Source organism: Hyla sarda, chromosome 7, assembly GCF_029499605.1.
Source record: "Hyla sarda isolate aHylSar1 chromosome 7, aHylSar1.hap1, whole genome shotgun sequence".
In the NCBI taxonomy this organism is placed as follows: Eukaryota; Metazoa; Chordata; class Amphibia; order Anura; family Hylidae; genus Hyla; species Hyla sarda.
Window position 1 is genome coordinate 96,456,142 of NC_079195.1, and position 18,641 is coordinate 96,474,782.

Below are 18,641 nucleotides of genomic sequence, written 5' to 3' on the forward strand. Positions count from 1 at the left end.
CCGCTCCCCAGCATCCGGAACATTGAGTTCCAAACGCTGTGTGCGGGCTTCCGTGTTCATGCCCGCCCCTTGCGACGTACGGGTGTGGACACAGAAGCCCACTCACAGCGTTTGGAACTCAATGTTCTGGATGCTGGGTAGCGGAGTAACCCTTTAAGCTTTAATAACTCTGGGATCTTTTACTTATGAATTTGATTCTGAGATTGTTTTTTCGTAATACAATACAGAAATTTAGGTGCACTACTGTGGTGGATGTATACAATGACATTGGCTATCCCTCAACACTGATGTTAAAATTGAGACATTCGCCAGTGTATCCTTATATGAAGGACACACCAGAGCCCGCACACCAACGCCAAGGTTTCTCAGATGGCACGGGACCTGACGCTAAACCTACCTGTGCGTGAAAAGCAAAAACCAGGGGCCAGTGGGCAATTACAGCAGCACTAGGCCGACATGCAGCCTGCTCCCAGTTCCCTCCAGTGTGACTGAGCACACATACAATGGGAGGAGGGAGAGTGGCTACAAGCCCCACCTAAGTTGGCTGATATAGGTGCATGGCCTCACAGGTGCAACCTTAATGCTGCCTGTTTTTTCGTGACATATTCTACTTTATCATAGTGGTCAATTTTCATCGATAGTTGCATAATTTCTTGGTGAAAAATTCAAAAATGTCTTTAAAGCTCTCTGCTTGAGAGGAAAATAGACAAACCAAAATAAATTATATATTGATTCCCATATTCAATAGGTCTACTTTATGTTTGCATCATAAAGTTGACATGTTTTTACTTTTGCGAGACATCAGAGCGCTTCAAAAGGTCAGCAGCAATTTTCAAATTTTTCATAAAATTTTAAAAATCGGAATTTTTCGGGGACCAGTGCAGTTTTGAAGTGGATTTGAGGGTTTTTCATATTAGAAATATCCCATAAATTACCCAATTATAAAAACTTCACCCCTTAAAGTATGCAAAATTATATTCAGAATGTTTGTTAACCCTTTATGTGTTTCACAGGAATAGCAGCAAAGTGAAGGAGAAAATTCAAAATCTCAATTTTTTACACCAACATATTCTTGTAGACCCAGTTTTTGAATTTTTACAAGGGGTAAAAGGAAGAGAAGATGCCCCCAAAATGTGTAACCCAATTTCTCTCAAGTAAGGAAATACCTCATATGTGAACGTAAAGTGCTCTGTGGGTGCACTAGAGGGCTCAGAAGCGAAGGAGCGACAAAGGGATTTTGGAGAGTTTATTTAGCTGAATTGCTGAAATGGTTTTTAGGGGGCATGTAGCATTTAGGAAGCCCCTATAGTTCCATAACAGCAAAAAACGAAAAAAAAATAAGTAAATAAAAAACAAACAAACCCACATGGCATACTATTTTGGAAACTACACCCCTCAAGGAACATAACAAGGGGTCCAGTGAGCCTTAACACCCCACAGGTGTTTGATGACTTTTCGTTAAAATCGGATGTGTAAATGACATTTTTTTTCTTCTTTCACTAAAATACAGTTTTTTCCCCAAATTTACCATTTTACAAGATTACTTTACAGCGATCTTCACTGCTGCTTCTGATGCCGACTCCTCCACTTGTCTGCCGCCAGTCCCCATTGCCTGCGCCGGTCCCAGGTATGCCGCCGGTCCCTGCAGCTCTTGGGGTCATCTTCCCCCGCTCTGCCTGGACTTCTAGGGGCGGGCAGAGGGGGGATCTGAACTTTAACCCCCCAGTCAGCTGAGACACTGTGATTGGTCCACAGGAACCAATCACAGTGATCGCTGACCAGGACCATTCACAGATGGTCCTGGGGGGGGGCTTGAAGAAGTTGTCTCCCGCTAGTAACAGCGGGACTTCTGCCCGTTAACCCATGCGATGCCGCGTATTGCCAGATTAACTGAATGACTTATATAAATGTCAGGATGTGCGAACTACCAGCATAACCTGACTACCAGCATAACCTGCGGGAAGGGGTTAAGAGCGTTCACATGGCTGTTCTCAATCCCAAGTAGATGTGAGTGTCTGATCAAAAGGTGAGGTGAAAACTCTGCCTCTTCGTCACTAGGTGCTGATGATGATGGAGATGAGTCTTCCAGTATAACTGTCTTATTGATTTCAGAGAGGGCTTTGTAAAGTTTATTCGAATATGAATCATTTTTGTTTTCTTTTGTACAGTTAGTTCTTGTTTTCAAAGTGAAAACCTTGTCTACTTAATTTATTGACAAAGTCATACAATCTTCTCTTTGTGACCTAAGAAACTCTTTATCTCCTTGTGATACGCTAGTCATGTACATCACATTTTGCCGGGAAATGTCAAATAACTCGACAAGATCACCTTTCCAAATCTGCCGTTTCACATTTGCTTTATCCTTGTTTCTCGATTTCTCTTTACCCAGATTTTGGTATTATTTGTACAGCTTCTGTATACCAGCACAGATAGTCTCCTCTGTTTTAACAGGGATATTTGCTTCCTGTAGTTTAGTACTGGTAGATTGAGCAGCATCCGAAAGTGTTTCTTTAATTTCCTTGTGATGGTAAATAAAAACTAAAAGTACTTGTTCCTTTGAAGGGAGCCGAGCTCCGAAAAACTCACCACTAGGCACCTTTTCTAGCAGCCAAATTCCTCTTTTGGTTCCCATTGGTTTGGTTGAAAGAAATACATGAAAAGCCCATTAGTACAAAGCACTTCAATATTAGACATTTCACTAGTTTGAGATAAATGATCAATGTGTGAAACCCCTAAATATTATCCAATCTTCTTGAAATTTGGCATATATATCTTTTATATCACTGAGACTCAGGGCGTAAGCAAAGTCATATATAAATTACCTCTTTGGAAAAATTAAACACCCTAATTTAGATGCTCCTCTGTTTTTGCTCGCCCTAGATTCATACAGATTTTGAGAGCAGTTTTTATGATATTTGATAATAAAGTATATATTTTATTTCTATTAAAGTGATGTGGTGTGAACTCAGTTTCTGTTGTATTTATAACATCAGTGCACCTACACGGTCCCCCACTGTCTACTAGCGGGGAAATCACTCAAGATCAGCAATTTTGGAGATGGCCCCGTCATTGTTTGGCCCTTGTCAATGCTGCTCAGGTCCTTAGATCAGGTTCAAGAAGCATTTACTTGCTGCCTATTATAACCTACCCCTTTGATACAGACCATTGCCACACGATAATCAGTGCTATTCACTTTACCTGACTGTGTTCCTGATATAATGGTACATCTGCGTATAAGTCATATTGCAATCCCCTACCCTGCCCCTATAAAAAAAATCCTACAACTATAAATAACTATAACGAATCTTCTTGCCATTATTGTTTTCTTAATACTTTATTATAATGTAGAACAAAAATATACAAAAAAATTTACAACAAAGTATCTATTAATATTACAGTTGAGACAGGGCTATAAATGTCCATTTCATATTGCTTTGGATGCCATAAATTATACTGTCAAGGGAAGTAATGTAAACACACTTCTTCACTACCAGCCTTGCGCTTCATTTACCGCCTTCACAATGGGTAAACTTCTTTCAGTCAGTTTTATGAAGACTTTTTCATCAAGTGTAATATTTTTTTGAATTTTAATCTCTTAGCGATATCAAGGGAAGTTTCTCCATCCTGGGAAGAAGCAAATAAATATAGAATGCAAATTACACATGTATTCATGACTCCAGCCCTGTAGCAGAATTTGTTGTACAGTCTTAAAATTAGTCATATAGCAACATGTTAACATTTTTTTACAATACAGTGCCATTTTAAAGTGGACAACAGTATCGCCCCCAGATTTGTTGTCACTCAGACATTTGACACTGAAACATATGACATCTACAGTATAAGGCAGCATTATTTATCTGTACTGCATTTGGTTGCATTAGTTATCCATACAATAAATGGCATCATCATCGATCTTTACTGTATATACAGAACTGTGTGAAAATATTAGGCAAGTATAGACACTGGTGTGGTGCTGTGCGGCGTCCGTTGCTGCCGTGGCGCTGTGTCTGTGGGGGGGGGGGGGGGGGGGTGTGGCCCATAGACTGGTTTGAGTGGCATTGGGGCCGCTCTGCCAGTGGGTCGTTCCCCCCCGTGGGCACTGGTGTCGCGGCGGTGGTGGTCGCCGCCCAGTGCTACGCCATTTTATGCTAGGGACCCACTCTAAATAGGTGGCCTTGACGTGGCGAGTGGGCTTTGTACTTTTTGATCAAAAATGTATACTAACAACCTGTTAGTTTTTGATATTATGCTGAGAAGCAATCAGATCATTATACAAGATTTTAGATGTGCGACCATGCCTGTTTCTTCTACCCGAATAGAAAAATTTCTGCAAAGTTAGAATACTTAAAAAAAAAAAACTATTAACATTTCTATTTTTATATCAATTAAACAAAAGCAAAGTGAATGATCAGAAGTGAAATCTAAATCAAATCAATAACTGGTTTGACCACCTTTTGTCTAAAATACTATTAGTTCTTCAGTGCACTTACACACAGTTTTTGAAGGAACTCTAAAAAGGACATTGTTCCAAACATTTCGGAGAACTAACCATAGATCTTCAGTGGATGTAGGTTTGCTAGAATTCTACATCTCTTCATGTTATCTCAGACAGATTTAAAGGTGCACTCCTCTGGAAAACATTTTTCTTTAAATCAACTGGTGCCAGAAAGTTAAAACAGATTTGTAAATTACTTCTATTTAAAATTCTTGTTCCTTTGGGTACTTATTAGTTGCTGTATACTACAGAGGAAGTTATTTTCTTTCTGACTTTCCTTTCTGACTGACCACAGTGCTCTCTGCTGACACCTCTGTCCATTTTAGAAACTGTCCAGATTAGGAGCAAATCCCCATAGCAAACCTATCCTGCTCTGGACAGTTCCTGACATGGACAGAGGTGTCAGCAGAGAGCACTATGGTCAGACAGAAAAGAAATTCAAAAATAAAACAAACTTCCTCTATAGTATACAGCAGCTGATAAGTACTGAAAAGATGAAGATTTTTAAATAGAAGTAATTTGCAAATCTGTTTATCTTTCTGGCACCCGTTGATTTAAGGACATTTTTTTTTCCAGTGGAGTACCCTTTTAATGTTGTTGAGATCCGAGCGAGATATCTATCAATCGTGGTCAGCTGGTAGGGAAGGTAGAAGCCAATGGTGACTAGCCGATTGACATGTGGATCAGGCAGCATGAAAAAGATTAGAGATGAGCGAAGTTACAGTGATTCGATTAGTCACGTACTTCTCGGCTCGGCAGTTGCTGACTTTAGCCTGCATAAATTAGTTCAGCTTTCAGGTGCTCCGGAGGGCTGGAGACTCTTTCCTAGGACTGTATGCACCTTTTCCAGCCCACCGGAGCACCTGAAAGCTGAACTAATTTATGCAGGATCAAGTCAGCAACTGCCGAGCCGAAAAGTTTGTGACATATCAAATCACTGTAACTTCACTCACCTCTAAAAAAGATGACAGATTCACTTCAAATGGCCACTGTAGACATGTGTCAGAGTCCACTCGATTGTCATATACAGGCTTAAATCTATTATTGTTTGTCACTTCTTTGACATTGTCTGGCATGACCAGACATTACTGTAATAATACTGCCAAAATTTCTAAATGTTTCTCCAACCATCCCTTGACAAAACAAATCAAGGTACATGAAATATCTGTTATCCCAATTCAAATAAATACAAACTTTTTGTGGTGGTCACTTCAGCAAGTCAAATTTCGTGCTTACCTTATTTTTAATCAATGGATTGGCCTTAGCTTCTAGCAGAATTGGTATTATACTTTGGCTCTTCATCTTACATGCATAATGGAGGGCCGTGTTCCCCCCCTAGAAAGGAATACAAATGAGATTTTAGGAAATTGTACTAGTGTTGAATATATTTATTTTTATCACTTGTGGTATATGTACATGGTGTAAGAAGTGTAATCCCAGCAAAATGCTTAATTTCTCTAAAGGGCCAACACCCCTCAAATGATTAGTTACACTGCTCACGCTGAAATCAATAGACTGTATGTATGAGACGGCAGGATATGTTCTATGTATTTCTCTGTATGGTCCTGAATATAAACATCCCTCCCACTATCTCTCAATAAGGGTATTTAATTGTTTTTCTAAACCAGACAACTCCAAAAGTTTTCTTTTAGCTAAACATTTACCGCCATTACCCTACCTTACCCTCTTACGTACTATCCCTGAAAATTCTATACAGCAGAAGACGGAACGGTGCATTGCAAGAAATACCATATAATAATAAATATCTTACTTACATTACTATAAAATTTGTAAAATAAACAAAAACTAAATAAATGAAACTAAATAAAAAATTAAGAACAAAAACTGGGAGAGGGAAGATAAACGAAACATTTTCCATACATCTTCACGATACTACTATGGTTGATCAAACCACTCCCTAGTCCTGATTACTTTGGGGGTTTCTTTATCTCTTCTCAACTCACTCCTTCAACTCATTTAATATTGCTTCCAAGATCCCCCCGACTTGCCGCACTGAGGTAACACCTTCTCCAGGCACCATCTCTGTCCAACTGCCCCTCCACCTTTCTATGATGGGAGCAATCCCCTCCAAGTGGCGATGAGGGCAGGAAGATCCCGTATAAGCACTTTTATATTTTGTGAGCTAGATCTTTTTTTTTTCCCCCCCCACTTTTTTTGCTCCATATTTCCAGTCCGTTGTTAACATGGACCTTACATGTTTTAACATGTCATACTCACACCACAGCCAACCATAAAGAGAAAAAACAAACTATAAAAGTAATGGTTGACTGTGGGACATGCCCGTGTTGGGCAGAGTTTACTTTATTCTTGAGTTGAACTATTTTGCCAATTTTTTCCAGGGAACATTGCTATAAAGACTCCCCTACCAGTTGAATCTATGTAAGGAAACTAAGTAGCTTCTGAGAGTCCATTTAGGGCCAGGAACAATTTGAGAGTTTTCTGTCAGGGTAATGGATAGTTTACATTTTGTGCTATTGTCCCATGACTCCATCAGAGGAAGAGAAAGGGTACATTCACACAAGCGGATCCCCAGCGTATTTTAGGCTGCGGATCCACCGCTGAAGGACCGATATGTGGTGCTTTTACATTTGCCTGTTCGGAGTGGCAATACGCTGCTACAAGCAGACACACTGAAGCGATGTGCGAGTTGCCGGGCATGCGCGGTGTACTCGCACACATCGTGGCCTCTCCCCCTGCTCTATGAGCTAGGCTGAGAGCTGCCGCGATGTGCGAGTATACTGCGCATGCGTGCAGCGACTCTCACATCGCTGTGTGCCTGCTCATAGTGGAGTATTGCCGCTCCGAGCAGGCACCATGTAGCGGTCTTTCAGCAGCGGATCCGCAGAGTAAAATACGCTGGGGATCCGCTCGTATGAACGTACCCAAATGCTGAGTTAAACACAGGTTCACATCTGATAGAGACTCCTCCTGGTAAATGTGCAGATGGTGACCTGGTACATGTGCAGATGGTGAATTAGTTTTTTAATGTGATGGCGCAATCTGTCACAGACATGAGCGCCAATTCCAGACTATTTTGAATGGCGCAGATTCCCTAAGGAAGTTTAGTTAGGAAATTCCTGACTGAATTCCCTCACTGTAAATGGAGCCTTGCACCGAGGAAACAAAGAGTCTGTGTGATGGATTTGTCTCTATAAGTTGCAGAAAAATGGTAAACATTTCGAATGAAGCCAATTTAGAAAGTTACTTCATTCGGCATTCAGAAAAACAAATTAACAAAAACTAAATTAATTAATTAAAAGATAATCGATAGAGATTGTAAAGGTAACAGTACAAATCTGCAGTGGCAATGCTATCACTTACAGAATCCATGGCGTTGACGTTGACACCTGCAGCCAGTAAAAGTCTAACCAGTCTTTCATTTTGTTTAGTTTTTGATACCTGCACATAATGGATATGAAACATAAGTGAATAAATATTACACGGATTACAGATAGGGAGATTTGACTGCACTTGATTTTATTTATTTTAAGAGTCTCTTTATTGCCCATAGCAACCACCAGCACAGCTTTCATTTCTCATATTGCTCTGGTAAAAGAAAAACCTGAGTTCTGATTGGTGGCCTTGGGAAACAAAGACTTATTATAAGGCAGCCTGATATATCTCCCCCATTATATTGTTGTTTCATGACAGGAAGTGTTGAGTTCTGCCCAGTCTAAATATCTATAATTCTGCTTCTGGGCCTGTGGGTCTCTAGTATGATCTAGAGCCTTGGACAGTGGCAGATGGCCCATACCTTCAGTTCATCCTGCTGTACATAGCTGCTGGTAAAACCTGAAACTAATCTTCTGCCTGCATCCAAAATGAGAGGGCAGAGCAGAACCTGCTGGCTCATGTCTCTGTTGGCCTATGATTAGCTGAGTGGGCAGGTTCTGCTCCAACCTCTCGTGTCAGGCATGCAGAAAAGGTAACCACGAGGATCTGAAAATAGCCATAACGGGAGGTATAGCAGGAGCTGTGGGGGATAGGGAGTAGGTAAGTATGGCTTATTTTTATACAACTCCAGCATTATTTGAATTTTTTTAGGTACACTGGAATACCACTTTAAACTTTTTTGCAACCACCCACCATACACGCACACCGAGTAGTCCTTGGTATAAACCTGCGCTATTGTGAATATAAGGTGCAGGTTTAGAACTCCTATTCCTGTAATCTAGCAGGAGCATATGGGGTCCCTGGTTGTCACAAACATCTGGGGACAATGAGAAGTTTGTTACCCATTGGGACTTCTATTTTGGAGTCTATATAGCACCCATTGAGTGCTGTGTAGTGATTAGCAGCAATAGGAGTGTTGCATAATGGCAGGGCTGCTGGGTTTTAAGAGATCTATTAGGCCAGTGACTAATATTACAAGAGGGGACAATGTAGCCCCAGTTACAGTGGAACAATGCAAAATACAAAAAAACACTAGTGACTTTACCCACATGGTGGATTAATTACTCTAAATTTTATTTAATGGGCTATAAAAAATCACTTTAATTATTTAATTTTATTATTTCACAACATATACAGATATTCCTTTTTTTCAAATTGTTAAACATGTATAAAATTTTAGTCATTAAGGAGGTAATGTGAATTTGTTATTTTATTTATTTTTTTAATACCTTTAGGAGATGTTCCAAAGAAGTACCATATTTTTCGTCCTATAGGACGCACCGGCGTATAAGACGCACCCAATTTATAGGTGCAAAATCTAAAAAAATAAAGATTTTGAACCCAATAGTGGTCTTCAACCTGCAGACCTCCAGATGTTGCAAAACTACAACTCCCAGCATGCCCGGACAGCCGTTGGCTGTCCGGGCATGCTGGGAGTTGTAGTTTTGCAACATCTGGAGGTCCGCAGATTGAAGACCACTGCATAGGAGGAAATACTCACGTGTCCCTGCCGCTCCGGACCCGTCACCGCTGCCCTGGATGTCGCTCCATCGCTGTCGCCATGTCCCTGTCGCTCCGGAACGTCTCTGCTGCCGGACGGGTATCCTCGCTCTCCGTCGCCGCCATCACGTCGTTACGCACGCGCAGGCCATACAGGGGATCCCTGAATGGAGAAGACACCAAGGAGGCAGGTAAGGTCCCTCCCGGTGTCCTGTAAGCACTAACCCGGCTATTCAGTCGGGCTGTTCGGGACTGCCGCGGTGAAATCGCGGCAGTCCCGAACAGCCCGACTGAACAGCCGGGTTAGTGTCACTTTCCCTTCAGACGCGGCGGTCAGCTTTGATCGCCGCGTCTAAAGGGTTAATACAGGGCATCACAGCGATCGGTGATGTCCTGTATTATCCGCGGGTCCCGGCCGTTGATGGCCGCAGGGACCGCCGCGATAGGGGTGTATTTGCCGTATAAGACGCACCGACTTTTTCCCGCCAGTTTTGGGGAAGAAAAAGTGTGTCTTATACGGCGAAAAATACGGTATTCCTGTGTTTATTTTAAAATAAATAAATAAATAAATAACATGTTCCGCTGGACGCGTGCTTGTGAGTGTATGTGTGTGTGTGTGTGTAGAAATAGAAACAATTTATTTTATTTTTTAATGGCTGGTGTTTTCTACCCCATGCATCAGTTCATCACAGTTTGGCGCTTACCATGATAACGTATCCTATAAGCATAACAGGCATCAGGATTACAATCAGTAAGTAGTCCAGGAATGTGAACCTTTTCCTTACAGCATAGTGTAAACACGTCCTTTCTTTCTGTAATCAGAGAATAGAGAACATTTTGAGTTCAGATAATAAATGTCAGTGGGTCACCTTCATTTACTATTTAATGTCCTTTTTATTATGTTTGTCTTGTGGGAAATCCCACAGCTACCAGGAGAAGAAAGATTGTAACTAGCAGTGACACTAGGTGTTTCAATAACTTACTGAGCCGTACTTACCTCAGGTGACATTTTATGATTCATGTTATTATTACCATTGCTTTCTAGCCTTACATTATCTTAACATTCCTGTGCAACTAAATTTAGTGTGTGTGTATATATATATATATCTATAACACACACACACATACAGAATACTTCGAGCACCTATAGTAATTTTATTTTAATCAACTGGTGCCAGAAAGTTAAACCGATTTGCAAATTACTTCTACTAAAAAAATCTTTATCCTTCCAGTACTTATTAGCGGCTGTATGTTACAGAGAAAGTTCCTTTTTGGATTTCTTTTTTTTTTTTCTCTCCACAGTGCTCTCTGCGGACACCTCTGTCCGTATCAGGAACAGTCAAGAGCAGCATAGGTTTGCTATGAAGATTTGCTCCTCCTCTGGACAGTTCCTGATACGGACAGAGGTGTCAGTAGAGAGCACCATAGACAGAAAAAAATAAAGAAATCCAAAGAGAAAATAACTTTGTCTGTAGTATATCACAACTAATAAGTACTGGAAGGATAAAGATTTTTTTATAGAAGTAATATATAAATCTGTTTAACTTTCTGGCACAAGTTGATTAAAAAATGTTTTTTCCACCGGAGTACCCCTTTTAGTGCACCTCCAGTGAAAAACTAACTAGATATCTATGTGCAGTACCTTTGTAAAACCTTTCTTTAAAAAAAAAGCATTACATACCGCTCTTCCTTCTGAATTTCTAACAGGAACTCTCCATCATTAACCTGCAGGTTACAGATTCAGTAGAGCAATGGTCCTGGTCACTAATTCTACAAATCTGCTATCTCACAGTCCTTTTTTTATTCTAATCTCATACTTAACCTATAAAGGAAATCATATACAGTTTCACTGCTTTTCCTGACCTAAAGGCAGCATTCTGTTTAAAGAAAAACTGTCCGCCAGTTCACACACACTAAACCCAATACACTGGGTTATAGTGTGGGTGAACAGGAGTCCATACACCACTTACTTTTTAGGTTTTCTTGCTGTCGAGTTGTCGTCTGCTAAAGTTCCGTAATTTTGGCCTTCATTTGCGCTCTAAAGGCGGGTCTTCCGCCAGCAGCCTTACTTTGAGTTCTGGAGGAAGGGGCCTTAGCCCGCTCCTCTTGTTCACATATTCATTTCCCCCCAGAACGCAGCGCTCTGTCTGCAGAGCGCATGAACTGAAGATTTTACCCAGCTCTCCTGTCCTGATGACATGAGAGCTGTGCGTCAGGAGAGCGCTCTGCGCAGTGTAACTGCGCATTCCCCGGTCCCTCGCTACACACGGAAGTCGGGAGTAGCGAGACTTCAGAAAGAGGTACTTCTGGGTGTAGTGAGGGACCGGCGCTAAATTGTGCAGAGCGCTCTCCCAACGCACAGCTCTCACGTCATCAGGACGCAAGAGCCGGGTAAAATCTTCAGTGCATGCGCTCTGCAGACAGAGCACTGGGCTCAGGGGGAAAATGAATATGCGAACAAGGGGGGCAGGCTAAGGCCCCTTCCTCCGGAACCCAAATCAAGGCTACCAGCAGGGGACCCGCCTTCAGAGCGCAAATGAAGGCCAAAATTACGGAACTATAGAGGACGACAACTCGGCAGAAAGAAAACCAAAAGGATAGGGGATAAGATGTCAGATCGCAGGGGTCCCGCCTCTGGGGACCCCCGGGATCTCTGCTGCAGCGCCCCACTATCATTACTGCACAGAGCAAACTTACTCTGTGCGGAATGACCGGCGATACAGGGGCCGCAGCATCGTGACATCACGGCTCTGCCCCCTCGTGACATCACGGCCCCCCCTCAATACAAGTCTATGGGAGGGGGCATAATGGCGTATTGAGGGGGGCAGACCGTGACGTCCAGAGGGGGCGCAGCCGTGATGTCACGATGCTCCGGCCCCTGTATCGCCGGTCATTACGCACAGAGCGAGTTTGCTCTGTGCAGTAATGATAGCGGGGTGCTGCAGCGGAGATCCCCGCGATCTGACATCTTATCCCCTATCCTTTGGATAGGGGATAAGATGCTAGGGGCGGAGTACCCCTTTAAGGCTCTTTCACATCTATACCCCAGCAGTGCACCATGAAATATGTTTAAACAGTACCTAAACGTATGCTGTGGTATATCCATAGATTTCCATTATGTAAAAGTTAAATTATTTCAGTTTTAACCTGTTTTTGTCCTCTGTACGTTTGTGTACAATTTTTTGGTGGAGTAAAAAAGTTCTGCATGCACTACTTTTCTATACCGCAAAAAAAAAAAAATATATATATATTTTATATATAGTATACAAAAAAAGAGGACTGCAGCAGCACACATTGGTCAAAAGATTGAGGTTATTAGCGCACTTTTTGATCAAAACGCGTCCCCCATCCACCACGGGGAGGTGGCCTCAATTAGGATGGGACCCTACCACAAATTCTGAGCCTAACGCTCATATCCACTCACCTCTGCTGGGCATATAGCCTCTGACTGGGTGACATACTGGATCCATAAACAATTTAAAACTCCACCTAAACAGTTTAAAACTCCAATTGTTTATGGATCCAGTACGTCACCCAGTCAGAGGCTATATGCCCAGCAGAGGTGAGTGGATATTTGAGCATTAGGCTCAGAATTTGTGCTAGGGTCCCATCCTAAATGAGGCCACCTTCCCGTGGTGGATGGGGGACACGTTGTGATCAAAAAGTGCGCTAAGAGGCTTAATGTACTATATAATATACTGTATCAGTATATGTTTTTTTCCTCACAGAAGTGACAATATTTTTGTTGTTGTTCACAGTTTCACAGTTTTCAGTTTTAACATAGTTTAAGGCCTTGTTCACATCATGATTTTTGCCCGAGGAGTGGATACATCAGTAAACTGTCAAACCAACATATCTGTGGACGGACAGGCATGGGCCCCATTCATTTCAATGGCCAGAGTGCACTCAGCCGGTGAATACGTTTGGGTCATTTACTGAGCATATAGAAGTTTTGGCTTGTACTGAGAAACATGGCTTGCTGCACTTTTCAGTTAAGACAAAACACGGATACATTGGGAACATGATCCAAACGTAGTCACTAGCTGACTATGTCTGGGTTATTGAACAGACTGGGGCCCATGCCTGTCTGAGCACAGATATGTCGGCATGTCATTCTGACGGTCTGTATCGGTGCCTCAGAGGCACAAATCGTGTTGTGAACCTAGCATAACAAAAAAAAAAAAAAAAAAAACAATACAAAAAAATACCACAAACCACCAAAAACTGTATGCAACAATGAGCCAAACTGGTCTTGTTTTGGTACATCCACCTATGGTATACCACAGTGAACCTACCCTTAAAAGTGTTATCCAGGTTTAAAAAAAAAAAACATGTCTGCTTTCTTCTAAAAATAGTGTCACACCTATCCTTAGGTTGCGTTATACCACATACAGATGAGCGACTGTTACAACTTGGCTGTATTTACTTAACCCCTTAAGGACCAAGCCCATTTTAACCTTAAAGGAGAACTCCAGAATATAAAAATTGTCCCCCATACTGCCGGCAGTAAAAAAATAAAGATGTACATACCTTTCTCCGCTCCCCCGGGGCCTCTGGTAACCAGCTCCGGTTTCCGCCGCAATCCTCTTCCTGGTTGCCGATGGTTGGCAAGACAAACTGCGCTCAGCCAATCATCGGCCGCAGTGAAGTCCCGACTCGGCCGGCGATAGGCTGAGCGGCAGTGTGAGAACGTTTCAAGACACAAAATTCTTCACTACACCGGCCCCTGCTGCAAGGGCCGAAAACGTCACACTGCTGCTCAGCCTATTTCCGGCCGAGTCGGGACTTCACTGCGGCCGGTGATTGGCTGAGCGCAGTATGACTCTCCGACCACCAGCAACCAGGAAGAGGACCACAGCGGAGACCGGAGCCGGTTACTGGAGGCCCCGGGGGAGTTCTCCTTTAAGGACCAGGCCAATTTTATTTTTGCGTTTTCGTTTTTTCCTCCTTGACTAAAATCCATTCTTTTATATTTCCATTTACAGACCCATATAAGGGCTTGTTTTTTGCGTGACCAATTGTACTTTGTAATGAAACCTCTCATTTTACCCTAAAATGTACGGCGAACCCCCCAAATTTTTTTTTTAGGGAGAAAATTTTTATGAAAACCACAATTTTGCACATTTTGGAGGGTTTTGTTTTCAAACTGTACACTTTACGGTAAAATTGACATGTGTTCTTTATTCTGGTAGTCAATACAATTAAAATGATACCCATGGCTAGATACTTTTATATTTTTGTACCGCTTAAAAAAAAAAATCTAAAACTTTTTTTTGTACAAAATCAGTGATCTAAAATCACCCTATTATGACCACCTATAACTTTTTCATTTTTCCGTATATTTTTTTACTTTTTATCGATACCACATTTGCATATATAAAACTTTTAGATTTTATTTATTTTAGTTTTTTATTATTTTTTTTAAATAAAATGTGACAAAAAAGCTGCATTTTTGGACTTTTTTTTCCCATTTTTTACGTTTATGCCATTCACCATACGGGATCATTAACATTATATTTTGATAGTTCGGACATTTACACATGTGGCGATACCAAATATGTTTATAAAAACAAAAAAAGAGAGAAAATCCGACAATTTTCATTTTTATTGGGGGAGGGGATGTTTCAACTTTTATTTTACACTTTTTATGCTCCCATAGGGGACTATCTATAGCAATCCTTTGATTGCTAATACTGTTCAGTGCTATGCATAGGACATAGCACTGATCAGTGTTATCGGTGATCTTCTGCTCTAGTCTGCTCGATCTCAGACCAAAAGCAGAAGCCCTCCAGGAGATGGCCGGAAGCAGATGAGGGGACCTCCGGTTGCCATGCTGGATGATCGGATCACCGCGGCAGCGCTGCGGGCAATCCAATCATCCATTTAAAGTACCGCACTGCCGCAGATGCCGTGATCTGTACTGATCATGGCATCTGAGGGGTTAATGGCAGACATCCGTGCAATCGCGGATGTCGGCCATTACTGGCGGGTCCCCGGCTGTTGCTAGCAGCCGGAACCTGCTGTGTATGACGCGAGCACCGTTCCGATGCTCGCGGTCATACACAGGACATAAATGTACGCGAAGTACCGTCAAACCAAGATATACATTTACATCCGTGGTCGTTAAGGGGTTAAAGGGGTATTCCGGCCTTATACATCTTATCCTCTATCCAAAAGATAGGGGATAAGAGGTATGATTGCAGGGGTCCCGCCGCTGGAACCCCCGCAATCTCACTGCAGCCCCAGCATTCTGTGCCAGCCTCTGCCTCCAAGACCGAGAGGTGACATCACGGCCACACCCCCTCTATTCATGTTTATGGGAGGGGGCTGAGCTGCAATTCCAAAACACAAGACACAAAACAAGTGTGGGACTGTTTCTGGAAGAAGGTAGCTATGGGTGTCTAATCCTGGATTAACCCTTCTATGACCCAAACTTGGAGGCTCCAGGCTGCTTTTAGTAGTTCATGTTTGCCCCTAATAGCTGGCACGGAGCAATTTCCACACCCGACTATTAACCATTTAAATGCAGCTGTCAAAGCTAACAGCAGCATTTAAATAGCCTTACTAAGTGTCATTGGTGGTGCAGTGGTTTGGCTCAGCATATTAAAGGGGTATTCCAGGCCAAAACGTTTTTTTATATATCAACTGGCACCGGAAAGTTAAACAGATTTGTAAATTACTTCTATTAAAAAATCTTAATCCTTCCAATAGTTATTAGCTTCTGAAGTTGAGTTGTTGTTTTCTGTCTAACTGCTCTCTGATGACTCACATCCCGGGAGCTGTGCAGTTCCTATGGGGATATTCTCCCATCATGCACAGCTCCTGGGATGTGACATCATCATTGAGCAGTTAGACAGAAAACTTCAGAAGCTAATAACTATTGGAAGGATTAAGATTTTTTAATAGAAGTAATTTACAAATCTGTTTAACTTTCCGGAGCCAGTTGATATATATAAAAAAAGGTTTTGCTTGGAATACCCCTTTAAGGTCTTTGTTAGGCCTCTATGGCTGACTGATAGGACTGTGCTAGTGATACAGCCTTCCTATGATACCAATAGAGTGTTGATCTAATGGATCAATGCAGTACATATGTACTGCTTTGATCTGTATAAACAATTGAATACTGTATTTTATTGAATATATTATTGAATCCATCAATGAATTGTGTAAATGAAAAAATTCCAAATGCCAGAATTTCATTTTTTTTTACATACATCCCTGAAAAAAAATAAAAAGCAAATCAAAAAGTCCTATCTACACCAGATAGGAACAAAACAGAGCATGGCGCAAAAAAATAACTATTACTGACTAAGCAATAGGGGCATTTTATAACACTTTAAAAAATTAAAGAAAAAGTAATAAAACATAAAAGGAAACTATACAAACTGAGTCGATTGTACTAACTTGAGGAATAAAGATAACAAGTCAATTTAACCTCTTAAGGACCAAGGACGTTCAGGAACATCTCAGGTGTTTCTCCGGTCTCTGCCGCGCGCCGGGCAGAGATCGGAATGGCATTCCTGCTGAAATCCTTCAGCAGGCATGCCGTGCAAATGCCGAGGGGGGTCTCGGGACCCCCCCATGTCGGCGATCGCAGAAAATCGCATGTCAATTCAGACATGCAATTTTCTCCTATTCCGGGCTGATCGGGTCTCTGGTGACCCAATAACCCGGAAAATTGTGATGATCTGGCCTGGCGGTGACAGCCCAGATCATCCTGAAGGGTAGGAGTGCTGTGATTTCCTCCTATCCCCGGCCATTGGTCAGAATTGATTCTGACCAATGGCAGAGCAGGACAGTGGGTTGCCCTGGCAACCCCCCGTTCTGGCCACCCCTGGATGTCGAGGAGATCGTGGGAAGAAGACGGAGGTCTGTACCTGCAGGAGAAGATGCCTGGAGACCCCGATCGTTGCTGGAGACTGCTGGATCCTGGGTCAGGTAGGGAAACTACTGTGGGGGAGGGGGGAATTGAAAGCGAAAGTAAAGTGATCTTTACTGTGGCAACTACTAGGAAGGCCAAACTGCTGGGAGTTGTAGTTTTGCAACATCTGGAGGGTCACAGTTTGGAGACCACTGTTACAGTGGTGCCCAAACGATAGCCCTCCAGATGTTGCCAAACTACAACTCTCAGCATGCCTAAACTGCCCAGGAATGCTGGGAGTTGTAGTTCTGTAACATCTGTCCCTTCAGATTTAGCAATTTTCATGACATTTTTGAAAATTGCTGCTTTACTTTGAAGCCCTTCAAAAAGTAAAAATATGTCCATTTTATGATGCCAACATAAAGTGGACATGTGTTATTTGTGAATAAAAATAACATTTATTGGGAATATCCATTTTCCTTACAAGCAGAGAGCTTCAAAGTTAGAAAAATGCAAAATTTTCAAAATTTTCATGAAATTTGGGGATTTTTCACCAAAAAAGGATGCAAGTAATGCCGAAAATTTACCACCAAAATAAAGTAGAAAATGTCACAAAAAAACAATATCAGAATCAGAAGGATAACTAAAAGCATCCCAGAGTTATTAATGTTTAAAGTGACAGTGGTCAGATGTTCAAAAGACGCTCTGGTCCTAAGGTGTAAAATGGCCTGGTCCTTAAGGGGTTAACTGCACAATAAATTGTATAAAAATTCCTCCCTCCTCCCTCATGTTTCAAAATTGCATTTCTTTTGTGATGTCCCAGTACAGAACATGGTTCTGTACTACCTTTAGGCCCTGTCAGGTGGAGTCCCTCAGTGACCTGGGGGCTCCCCTGCAGGGACTGTTGGTTTTTTAAAGGGGTGTGTATCACTTTAATGCTTAGACAGGATCCCTATGTATAGATTGTCTCAAGGACCTGTGGGAGGTCTCAATGACCTGTGTGTAAGCCTGTCACATGTTATGCAGTCACATGATTTGTTGTCACATGTTCTCCCAGAGAGCACCAGCTTTCCCCATGACCCGCAGCTTGACAATGGGCTTTAGTCCAGACCCCACTATAAAAAGGGGCGGCCATTACAATTAGCTCTTGCAAGCCACATGCAAGATATGTCGGCAGAAGGTGAAGTGTGGACAGGGTAGCAATGTTGGCACCACGGCCCTGTGTCAACATATGATGAGCTACCATAAAGCGGCCTGGGACAACCTCGGCTCAGATGTGGTGGTACAGCCTGCGGCATCACCCAGTGGCATGCTACTCCCTCCTTCAGCCAGCCAAGGGTCCACCTCAGACGAAGGGAGCTGTGTGTATTA

The 18,641-nt window shown here is 42.2% G+C and overlaps 1 protein-coding gene across 2 annotated transcripts in view; it reads right to left on the reverse strand.

The window, feature by feature from the left end:
* Window positions 1–3,324: 3,324 nt before the first annotated feature.
* ANKRD22 (ankyrin repeat domain 22) overlaps window positions 3,325–18,641 on the reverse strand; it is a 52,105-nt gene continuing 36,788 nt past the window's right edge. For both annotated transcript variants that reach the window (XM_056530094.1, XM_056530095.1), the window contains exons 4-7: window positions 10,114–10,221; window positions 7,838–7,915; window positions 5,732–5,830; window positions 3,325–3,624 (exon numbers count right to left, since the gene is read on the reverse strand). In XM_056530094.1, coding sequence (XP_056386069.1) covers window positions 3,547–3,624; window positions 5,732–5,830; window positions 7,838–7,915; window positions 10,114–10,221 — 363 coding nt within the window. In that variant the 3' untranslated portion in view covers window positions 3,325–3,546. The remainder of the gene's footprint in view (window positions 3,625–5,731; window positions 5,831–7,837; window positions 7,916–10,113; window positions 10,222–18,641) is intronic.